This window comes from Arvicanthis niloticus, chromosome 10 (genome assembly GCF_011762505.2).
Source record: "Arvicanthis niloticus isolate mArvNil1 chromosome 10, mArvNil1.pat.X, whole genome shotgun sequence".
Taxonomy (NCBI): Eukaryota; Metazoa; Chordata; class Mammalia; order Rodentia; family Muridae; genus Arvicanthis; species Arvicanthis niloticus.
Window position 1 is genome coordinate 13,212,652 of NC_047667.1, and position 12,566 is coordinate 13,225,217.

Genomic DNA, 12,566 nt, shown 5'->3' on the forward strand with positions numbered 1-12,566 from the left:
GTAAAATGTCATAGGTTTAAGCCCCTAGGTCAACCTAGTAGTGATAATCTTTCTCTTAAGGTTCCCTCTTCCCCAGATTTGAGGATTTGTAAAATTGGTAATAAAACCAACACAGACACCAACAATTATAAATGTATTCATAGCAAGCAATAAAATTTAAGCATAAATAAATACAGTAAAAAAAATTCACTGCAGGATTCCAACAAAGCTTTAAGAGCTAACTCTGAAAATTGTATCATAAAACACAGAGACAGAACATTACCAGACTCATACTACAAAGACAAAATTCTATAAAACCACATAAGATACAACATAAAAATATAAATCAATTTCCCAGATAAGTGTAGGAAAAAATTTCTCAAGAAAACACTTGCAAAAAACTCACAAAAATCATACATTTTCTGGTTACGTCAACTTTCATAGCCTAGAGACATCAGATGGAAAAACCAAGATTAAGGAATTACCCAGATCAAACTGGCATGTGGGCCAAGCTGTGGAAGAATATTATGATTGTTAACTCATATATGGGTGGCTCCAGCCCATTCTAGGCAGCACCATTCCATAGGAGGGTAGTCATGTAGTGACTATATATGTGAAAGCTAGCTGAACACAATTCTGCCTTCCAACCAGCCAGCAGCGTTCTCTATGGTTCATACTACGCTTCTTTGCCTGTGAAGTAAATTCCTTATTCAATGGTATATGGAGTAGCAAACAGTCTTGCCTTCAGTTCTCTCTTGAGTTCTTTCCTTAACTTTCATCATTAATGGGCTATGACCAAGAGTTTTTAAGAGAATAAACTCCTTCCTTCTTTAAGTTGCTTTAGGTATTGGTGTTTTATCACAGCAACAAACAGAAAACCAAAATGATCCACCAGGACAGAGTAACTTTTATTCCAAGGCTTTCAGATTAGTTCAGCATATGCTAATGCATAGATGAAATAAAACACATAAGAAACAATCACAGTAGCATCTTATGTAGATTAAGCTGTGACATGGCTCAACACTGCTTCATCATAGCATCCTTGAAGAAATGAGGAACACAAGGGATGTCCTTGGATATAAAACGCCACATATATATAACACTATCCCCAAACCTATGACAAATGGGGAAGCTGAAAGTATTTCCTCTAAAATCACAAAGAAAACAAAGCTATCTACTTTCTTCAGCCTTGCTTGATATGATGCTCAAAAGTCAGCTATAACAGAAACAGCATAGGAATAAAAGTGGAACGAGTAAGAAACAAAGAAGTAAAAGTGTCCTCTTTGCAAGCAACACAATCCTATACTTAAAAGGCCCTAATGACTAAGCAAGAAGATTCTTAGATCTGATGATCACTTTTAACATGGAAGACTGCTCAGTTGGTGAAATGTTTGCCAGGCAAACCTGGAGACTCTGATTTTAGATTCCTAATATCCATGTAAAAAGTTGTATGTGGCAAGGCAATGTAATCCCAGGCCTAGACAGGAACAGAATGATTTCCTGGGCTTGCTGGTCAGCCAGAATAGCAAACTGTTGAACTCCAGTAAAGGGAACCCATCTCAAATATAAAGTACAAAATAATTGAGGATGAAGATATCTGTCTACCCCTGGCCAACACACACACACACACACACACACACACACACACACACAGAGATATAGATAGATAGAGATAGTGATAGAGATAGATAGAGATAGAGATAGATAGAGAGACAGAGAAAGACAGAGAGACAGAGAGACAGAAACAGAGAGACAAAGAGATAGAAAGAAACAGACAGACAGAGACAGAGAGACAGAGAGAGGCAGACAGACAGAGACCGACAGACAGAGACAGAGTGCAATTGTTTAAACAGTGGGCTAAAAATAAATCTAGTAATTAACTTTATCATTGGGTGGAAGACTGCTACAATAAAACTTCAAAACCTAGAAGACAGTAATTTAAAAGACACTAGAGATGGACAAAACTCCTGTAATCATTGATAGTCAGAATTAATACTGTAAAAATGGCTTTGTGACTGAAACCAATCTACAGATTCAATGCAATCAGCATAGAAATCCCACAGAATTCTTCAAAAACCTACAAGAAAAAGCAAACCTAAACTTCACATAAACACAAAAATTATCAACAGCCTGGCAATCTTAAACAGCAAGTAAAACAGCTGCAGCTCTCAAATTATCCCGGAGCTATACGTGGCACTCACAGAAAAAAAAAAAAAATAAAAGAGTCATACAGACCAATGCAAGATGAAAAGCCCAGTAATAAGCCCCAGAGCCACTGCCAGTTATGCCTGACTAAGGTATCAAAAGCAAACAAGAGACGCCTCTACAACAAATGTTCTGGTGAAATTCTGCATCATCATGGAACAAACTGAAACTACCTATTGATGGAGACAATGGAACCAGTGAGAAGAACAATTTATCAATATCTTATAATATCTGCGTCTCAGTTTACCCCCCTGAACTAGTATAGGGGTACTGGAGAAGAGTTACAGATACTTAAGGACCAGAAGAGACATTGCTGATCAGCGGTGGAATACATCATACAGTTAATTACACATTACTTACAAAAGTTGAATTGTCCAATAACAATGTGGTGACATTTGTTTCTGCGTTCAGTTTCATGACATGTCCATTGTTGGTTTTATATACCACATCTGTATCTGCAACAACAAAGATATTCACAATTGAAAAGCACATCAACAGAGTTTCATATCTGTAAGGGAGAAAAAAACATGCATTATAAGCATACATTGTTATCGGCCTTCTATAACCCGAGCAGATTTCTGCACTTGGCTCACATTAATCTTCTGGAAATATCAGGAACCCCGCCTAACACATGCTTCATTGTGCAGTGATCATAGGGTTAGTGAGAGGGCTCCTCATTTTCATGGCTTAACAAATGGAAATTAATTAAAATATAGGCAATGTGCCACTCATTTTGAAACAAAAGAGACAGAAAGAACATCATACAGCTTCCAAAAGAAGCCATTCTTTTTATCTACAGCCCAATGTTTAAATTACAAGAGCTGCTGATTTACTGTCAGGTCATAAGGCTAAATTGTCCCATTCAGAAAAACATTCCTGCAGACTTGGGCCCCCTTTTAGCCCTAAGTCAACTACATCCATTTTGGATCAGAGATTCTTTTCTCTGGTGTTTATTACTTTTGTATGATCAAAGTTCAAAAACACCAAAGCTGTTAGCATACTAACCAATCCATCCTGACAACTTTAGAAGAGGTCTTTGAAATAATTTTTCTGCTTCAAAATAGCTAACTTTTACATATCTGTTGGTTAATTTTTTTAAACTTTATACAAAACTAAATATGGCTGAGAAGAGGTAGTTTCTGCTATGGAATTGCTTCTTTCAGATTGGTCTGTGAGCAGTCCAGGAATGGTACCAGCTACAGTAGTCTAGGCCTTCCCCCCTCCTACATTAACCATCAATTAAGATAATACCTCACAGGCTTTCTTAGCTTCTGTAATCAGCTGTCAATAAACCAGGTCTTAGCATTCACTTTGCCTATCAACATCATAGGCCTGCAACACAAATGACATATTCACATTATGACTAAGCATCTTAAGTGTTTCCTATTTCATCTCGTCTCATTGCTTCCTTTCTCAAACTGTAAAAAGCAAGACATGCTACCTGTGCTTCTTGTTTGGTCTTACTCATTGATCCATTCTTCAGTTGTCCTGATCTCAGTGACCATGGACTTGACTAAATAAACTCAGTCCCATTCCACTCAGTATTTTTTCTGCCTGATAGACCTACTTTGAACTCTTTTATTTTCATGAGCAAATAACCATAGGTTAGTAAGAAAAACTAAGTATCATTGCTTCAATAAGCGTGTCTCCACAGACTTTTGCCACGCTGTTAACTATTGTTACACCCTTGCATGCACTCATGTTGCATCAGAGATAAATATAACCCTACATACTCATAGTGGATCATCTCTCACACAACTTTATGTTGAACATGATGATGTCTGAGGTTCCAGAGTCAAAGCAGATCTGAGAGGCTACTTATCATTATGAACAGTCCTAGGCCAATTGCTGTTATAAAGAGAGAATGTAATGCATGATACATGGACCACCACAGACAAAAAAAAAAAAAAAAAAAACCCTCAAAGTATGCAGTTTTTATTAAGGATAGAGGTAAGAATATTAATCATTATTTCTCTTAGAACCAAAGTAAAAAAATTAAGCTTTAGAAGATAAGGACTACACTTAGCATTGATTATTTTAAAGTCAATTTTGTTGGATAATTGGACTTGAGATTTGTGAATACCATTAGTTCTTCATGCCATAACCTCAAATTTTTCCTTCTCGTCTTTATATTTCAATCGAGGAAAAACTTTCCTTTTTAAATCCATGCAAACTCTTTAGCTCAATATGGAACAAAGGTCTCAGGAAATAATACAAAGGCCTTTAATATCAGCCTGTTTTCATTGTTTCTCAAGCCAATCTTTCTAATATAATTTTCCAGTTTCCACATTCACCCTGACTTACTGTTTGATCACTAGGGGACTCACCTGCTCCTTTCAGAATTTCTCTTGCTAGATTAATAAGTAGCACTATTGCAAAGCATTGCTAAAGTGCCTTATAACTTATTTGATATCAGGCAATGAGCTGTGGGTGAGTCATCCAGGAGTGAAGTACCTTAACATAGGAAGATTAAGCTAGGTGCACTTCAAGCATCCTTAAAACACAGCTTTATACATGCCGCTACAGTGCCCTGATTAAATAATATTTCCTTCTTTTCAGCTCCCTGAATTCTAAGAGCCAATTATCCAAAACACATATTTAACTCAATCAGTTCTCTAAGAGGAAAATATTTGATGGGAGAGCCTCACTGTCTATCTCCCCAATCCTCAGGGCTTACATTTGCAGTCTCCAACACAAATATGGCTGTTATAGAGGCCTCATCCTTCCTTCCTTCCTTCCGTTCTTCCCCTTCCTTCCTTCCTTCCTTTCTTCCTTCCTTCCTTCTTTACCTCTCTCCCACCTTCTTCTTTCTTTCTTTCTTTCTTTCTTTCTTTCTTTCTTTCTTTCTTTCTTTCTTATGCTTTTCTATCTTTCTTCTGCTTTTCTTTCTTTCTCTGTTTTTTTTTTTTCATCCTATAATTTGAGTAACAAAAAAACAGGAGGTGGAGAAATGCTTTTCATTTAAAAGTACTCCATTCTCTTCACAGGACTCAGGTTAAATTCCCACGATCACATGATACTCACAATTCCCTGTAACTTTAGTTCCAAAAGATCTGGTTTCCATGGGTTCTGCATATGCATAGAGCATAAACATATACCCAAGTAAAATACCCAAAGATATAAAAATATTGTATATATTTTAAAAAATAAATATATATCAGTATATTGAGTCTTAAGATTGTTCAAGTAAATGGAACCCAGTAACTTGTATCTCTTCAACCTAATGTTAAGAGCAGACATTCCATATAATTTTGATCTTGATGTGCTCTAATCATTATGATCCCTGCTAACCAGGCCTAGGAGATGGCTTAGTTCTAAAACTTCATGATGTGCTTCAAAAAAATAAAAATTTTTACACTGAAACAACTGCCATGGCTATGTAAACTCCACTACCCCCAAAGACTTTTATCATCCCTGTAATGGTTTATGTTGTTTGGCAAGTTGACAGGATCTAAAATCACCTTAGATATAAAACTCAGTGAGGAATTTTCTAGGTTAGGTTTTGAAATTGGGAAAACCTACATTTTGTAGGTTTAAGATTATATAGACATTTAAATGGTAGCTGAGCATGGAAACTCATATCTGCCTTCATTCTGAGCAGGTGTCAGGAAGAGCATCAGTTCCCACTACTACACTTTCACTGCCATGATGGAGGTGAAACAGTCCCTCCATTCTATAAACTGCTCTATTCAGGCATGCTAATGCAGCAATGAGAATAGTAACACAGAAAACTGGCCTGAGGAGCTGGAATAAGGCTGCAATAAAGTGATGATATTACTTACAGGCCTTTAAAGAAGGTTTACAGGAAGAAGTTGTAAAACATTTGAATGTTGATATAGAAAATACCTTGGCTAATTTAAGCAGATCTTAACAGGCCATTTTGGTAGGATTTTGGAAAGCCAGACTGAAAGAGAAATGTCACAAGTAGAAGCTTGTCTTATGTAGTTTCCAAGGAGGACAAAGCTCTATGAGGAACTAGGCTAAGAGCCTTTCCTCCACATATATCAAAGGGTCTGGTTAAATTCTGCCCACTTTCTGAGAACTTGTATGAGTCTGAATTTCAAAGAGATGTACAAATTGTTTGGCAGAGAAAATCTTAAAATGACATCTCAGGTTGTGGTAAGGCTTTCATGCATATCCATAGTAGGATAGAACAAAAAGAAATTTTTTAAAAAGTAATTTTTTTCCTACACAAGAATTCTGAGTAAATTCAAAGTTGTAGACAATAGATATGATATCCTGAGAGTAAGATTCTATCACTTAAAAATTCTTAGTTAAGTGAAAGCAAAAACATTTGAAAGAAGAGAAACTGAAATGTTTTCTGTTCCAAAATAGCCACGTAGGCAGACAGAAGTCACTTTGGTCTAATCAAGCCTAGGCTACATGTCACCATGCCAACAGAATATGACATCACCATCAATGAGATACTGGCCTTATAGAAATGACAGATATAAGATTAAGGGGATCATGGAGGCATGCACAGAACTTCTAAAAGTCTGCTGAGACCAGTCATGGATTACAAGTACATATTCTCTGAAATATGTCACTAGAGGGTAGGGCACCTTATGAAGTTACAAAGAAAAAGCATGAGTTGAAATGTAGACACCAGAATGTCAGCAGTACCATGATCATGGGAATTTAACCAAGGAATGCTATAGACATGAAGGAAAGTCAGGAGCTTACGCCAGAGAGATTCTATGAGTGTTGGAAGCAGCAAAGTCATATTTGGGAGGTTACCTAATCCCTTTGCTTCTCAGATGATTCTATCATGAGTCTGCAGGATTTGGAGTTTGCTCTGTTGGGCTTGGTTCTTGCCTTTGTCTGATTGTTCCTTGCTCTGTTTACATTATACCCTTATGAAATAGATATATTTACTCTGTGTTGCTGCATACTCAACCTCAATAACTTGTTCTTGCTTTTATAGCTCAGGATTAAGAGATTATCTTATGTCTCAGAAGAGACTTCTACTTTAAAGTTTATACATTGTTGGACTATTAAAGTCGATGGTAAATTTTAATGCATTTTGCATTATGGAATTGGTTATGCACCTATGAAGACAAAATATAGAATATACTAGCTTAAAAATGTGTGTGTGAATATCAAATAAATGGATGTAATTATGATGATTTATGTTAATCATAAACTTGAATGAATCTAGAATAACCTTAAATAACATCTATTAGGGTTACTTGACATTAGAGTTACTCATGGGCTGAACCAAAGTAAAAAAGAGAAACTATGGTAGGTGAGCATTCATCTCTCTGTGTTTCCTGACTGTGGATGCACATGACAAGTTGACTCACTCCCCTGCCACCATGTCTTCCTACAAGCATTATAAACTTATACCCTTTATCTGTGAACCAAAATAAACCACTTTCTTCCTTAAGTTGCTTTTTGACCAATATTTTTGTCACAGCAATGTAGAAAATAACTAATATAGAATATCTATCACCTTCTCCAAGATGCTTTCAATTTTTAAAATGTTCTCACAGACAGTATCAGGTAATAAATCCCAATCCATTAACGTGTTACCATGGTGGTTTTATAGGAAGCTAACAGCTGAAAAAATTCAAGCTTTATGTGGATTAGCATAAAGTCACCTCATAAGTTGATGCTTGTTTTATCAGTTACTAAAAATACAAGTATGCATTTAGTTTGGGCAACAGAATTTGCTTGCTTAATATTGAATTATAATATTAAACCTATATATAAATAATTCTTTCAAAACTACAAAAGTTATGAGCAAAAAAGGAAATTGAAACGTTTATTGAGGCATTTAACTCAAACACGATCTTAACTTAAAATAATGTATTTTTATATCTATAAAAAAGCTTTCTGTATCATTCTATATTGTTACACAGAACACAGAACCAATGTACTGGAAAATCAAAACTAAAAATTAAAGAATGTCATAATAGACTGTTTTCACAGAAGTCAAACTATTTCACAAACGATTTATTAAATATTGAGTTAAGATTTCATTCCTTAATTATGCAACACAAGGATCAATCAAAGATTCAAAGCCATTCATGATTGGAACACAGCAGGGAGCCCATCCAACTAGTGAAAACCACTCCTAACAGCTGCAGGACTTTTTTTTCCTATTTCAGAAGACCCCCACTCCCTAATCTACAAGAAAAAGCTTCATCTTTTTTATCTACTATTAAGTTCACAATCCTCTTTTCCTGCAAACCTTTTAGAAGAGGAAATATATATTGTTTTAAATATATATATTGTTTTCCCCTCGGTAAAATCAATGCTCTTTACTCTGGGTTCTTAAATATTTTTGATTTTTACTGCTTTTGACCAACTAGACATATTTTCATAATATATATTTCCCTTCATTGGAAAGCATAATAAATCTATTCTTCTAGGTGTCCTGTATCTCAAACTTTTTCAGTTACTCAATATTAGCTCACACAAACTTCTTTATGTTACAGATTAATACGTCACTGTGTTCATTGCTCACTAGTTTCCAGACCTGCTAAAGTATAGTTGTTTCCGTCTCTCCTGAAACTGGAAACTGCCAGCATCCCTGTGGAGTTACAATTACCAGTTCCAATGTGTGCTTCTCCATCTTCAGTTGCCCCTAACTCAACTTCTCAGAGTGAGACAAAAATGAGCAGAAGGATTTCAAGGACTTGTCTCTTGCCTTTGAACCTCTGCCTCGCTCAAGGATTCTTTCTTCAAGCAGGTCCCATCTTCTCTGCGGGTCCCTTCAAAGCTCAACTATTGCCTTCAATTTTTTTCTACCCATTCTTCTCTAAGTGATCATTTATTTTACTGACACCATACTGACTGATTCTTGAGGAGATTTACAAACAAGTGTACACTAAACTCAGTAGATTGAAAGGAAATGCCTTGACTCTGTGGCTACTTCAGCTACATCCCTGTCTTCAAATTGGATATGGATATGTTATGATCAGAATTCTATACAAACTAACACGGTTGAACACTTTGTTTCCAGTTAGTAACCTTGTGTGAGAAGGTTGGGGAATCTTTTCCACATGAGGTATTACTACTGGAAGCAGGTCATTGGAAATTAGCCTTTCTGGTTTTAGGGACCCAGCTCCACTCCCTCTTACTTTGCTACTTCCTGATGGATTCAGTTCAACCAAAGAGCCTCCTCCTGTTGTCTCAGTGGTTCATTTCCGTAATGCTCTCTGTCCTCTGTGAACTGTAAGCCAGGATAAACGTTCCCATCTTAAATTGCTTTATCAGGTGATTTTCATGAATAGCAGCAGGAAAAATAATTAATATAGGATACTAATCCTTATGATTTTCTCCACTACTCTGCCTCATTGGCTCCTACATAAATACTGTTCTTTATAACACCTAGATGGTTTTCAATAAGACAACTTCTTAGCCTCCAATGGTTCCCATTTTATATGTCTTCCAATTCTACATAACTACTTTCCTTGTCTGTCATGAACCAAAGACTTATCCTCCCTAAAACGAAAGCATAACATTCACCATACATCTCCCTGTTTATTATCAGCCAATAGCAGATAAGATGGTCTTCATCGTCTGTTTTTACCCACACCATACATTACCTATCCTTACTGATTTCCTTATGTGCACTTAGACATGCCCCAGGTCCTCTTTGTGCTTTACATATGTTTTAAAGCATCCTTATAGTCCAGTTCGTTAGAAGTCCTCACATAGTAACTCCATCATCTGATCTCTTATAGCAGTCATTTAATATTTGATCATGTAATCCCTTTCAACACTTTTACTTTTTTTTATTTAGCTTTAATCCCTTTTTTGGAGTTTTTAACAACTTCGTATAGTTAAGGAGAAGCCATTTTAAGATTATTTTGAACAAAGTTTACCTTAAAAAGATCCACATAATTACAGAAGGAGGGAAGACATAGACAGGTCTCCACTTTAGGTTCTGGAAGTATGCGATGCCTTCAGCTGGTGCTGGGTGGTTGCTCTTAGTGAGGATCCACTTGGCTATGAGCCAACAATCACAGCCTCGCGCTAGCTTTTATGACCTGTTTTCTAGGCAGTGCAGACTGCTTTCATGGAGGCCAGGATATTGGAGAAGGTAGAGATACTTCAGTTAGAAATCTCGCCTAACACAATTCTCAGGTTCAGTCTGTTAGCATTCAGTCTAAACTCCAACCCTACAGTTACCTGGCAACAGGCAGGTATGCTCCGCCCCACAGTTACCTGGCAACAGCCAGGTAGGCCTGGCACACTATAAAAGGGGCGGCTTGCCCCATCCTCCCTCTCAATCTCTTTCTTGCTCTCTTACTCTCTTGTGCTCCTAGTCTCTCGATCCCTTTGTCCCCTCGCCCTTTCTCCTTTCCCTTCTCTCTCTCTCTCTCTCTCTCTCTCTCTCTCTCTCTCTCTCTCTCTCACTCTCTCCCTTTCTTTGACTCTACTACCCTCTTAATTCCTTCCCCCATACTCTGAATAAACTCTATTCTATACTATACTGTTGTGTGGCTGGTCCCTGGGGAGGAGAGATGCCTCAGCATGGGCCGGCTGAAACATCCCCTTCCCCATACCTCACCACCACACACCCATAGAACACATTCTCTTTCTCTTTTTATAAACACATCACAGTCTGTACAGACTGGTCGGCTAGTTGGGGTCATGGGGTTTTGCTCAGTACTCAGTTACAAGTGTAAGTGTTGAACTTAATTATTTATTTCTTCCCCAACCAAAAGGCATCTCTCTCCAAGCTTGGCTGCATGGAGTTGGGGAACTGATGGTGCAGCCAACTATTTTCTTCTTGTTGTCTTCAATATTTTGTTTCTTTTTGTTATACCAAGAGTAGGTGTTTTGACCTCTTGTTTTAATGTTTTATCACATTTGATTGTGCCTTAGCAACTTCAACTTGGTGATTCTGCGGGGAAACAATTAACAGTGAAGCTCATCAACCATCTCACTCCTGCTGTACGAGAACTAACTGTTGTTCTACTGTAGTTCCCAGGGCAGAAATTTTTTCAAGTCTGATTAGAACTTTGAGATCATGTAGAGTTGGCATGTTGCAGATCCTGAGTCACCCAATCTTGTACTATCTTCAATCACCTTAATTTCTATTCGCTGTTCATCTCTATGTCTAACCTAACAGTCTTCCACTATCTGGGAAAGATTCAAAATGAAAGAGCAATATAGCAAAATAGCTTTGGAATGTGTAAACTTAAGCACACCACTAATCTAAGAGATAAGATGTCATCAGACAGCACCTTCTTTGCCTACAGTAATATTTCCTATTTAGCTGTAACCCACTTTCCTAGTTAACTTTAACTGTCAAGTTGACAGAACTTAGAGACATCTGAGAAAGGAATCTTAATTGTAAGCAGTTAATATTAAGTCATGCAGAAGTCAAATGTATGAATGGCCCTTCCCAGGCTAAAGAACAACTGCATAAGTAACGGGCTTGTTGGCAACTGTTCAAAGAGTGATGTCTATCCGATTTGGGACTAAAATGTGAATAGCAGCAATTTTTACACAATCATTACATTCTTTTGATTACTTGTTAAAATAAAACCAAAATGAAACCAAACCAACATCAAAAAATAAAGAAAATTGACTTTCCCTTCTTCCTGGGGGATTGTTGGGCTGAATACCCATGGATTGATTGTTTAGCAGGATCAGCTTCAGTGAGACAGAATAACTCATCTTTATTTGGGGTGGGCAAAGGTTATATAGATCTTGAGGAGTGGATAGGGATTTACATGGTGCATATACATTATTGGCTAGGGCTGACATGCTCTATTTACATAAAGAGGAGTTCCAAGAACTTGTGGAGAGGTTTCTTGGGGTTACGGGTGGGAAAAACTGATTGGTCTTAACACAGTAATTAAGTACCATATAGAGGGAAGAGATGAGCTGGAGTTGTATGTTGACTCATACAGCACTTGCAAGAAGTTCTGCACAGGGTCATCCTGCAGCTAATGTCAGGCACTTGTGCTTAGAGATACTCTGCAGATAAGATCACACCCAGAAGAGGAAGAAGAGCAGAGACAGTGAGTCCTCCATCTGGCACCAAGCTCAGGGAGCTTTCCAGTCATGGTAGACAGTGTTTCCCAATAAGTCAGTGTAGGTCTAATTACAGATGAAGAGAAAACACTAGGTCCCTGCTGCCAGTGTGACTACCTAACACCACCACTTGCTCAAGTGTCCTCCACCACCTAAACTAGAAATTTAGAGTAGAAAAGTACTGGGAGCCACCTTGCCTTGTGACCTACAGACTAAGTTTGAAGCTGAGCTATTAGCTGACAAAGACATGCAGCTTCTGTTGAGAAAAGGGCAAATGAGTGTCAGAGGAAAGGTAAGGTGTAGCTGATTTGGAAGACTGAAGCAGCTGATTATTCAGCTGAGAGCAGTGAGGAGTGGCTTGCTCAGTGCACAGTTTATCTATATTG

General features: G+C 37.5%; 1 protein-coding gene across 5 annotated transcripts in view; it reads right to left on the reverse strand.

The window, feature by feature from the left end:
- Dpp10 (dipeptidyl peptidase like 10) overlaps window positions 1-12,566 on the reverse strand; it is a 1,470,448-nt gene that overhangs the window by 359,842 nt on the left and 1,098,040 nt on the right. For 4 of the 5 annotated variants that reach the window (XM_076941051.1, XM_034513030.2, XM_076941052.1 and 1 more), the window contains exon 4: window positions 2,545-2,639. In XM_076941051.1, coding sequence (XP_076797166.1) covers window positions 2,545-2,639 — 95 coding nt within the window. Of the gene's footprint in view, window positions 1-2,544; window positions 2,640-10,016; window positions 10,310-12,566 lie in introns of those variants that run through there. The other variant, XM_076941054.1, reaches the window with a different exon arrangement.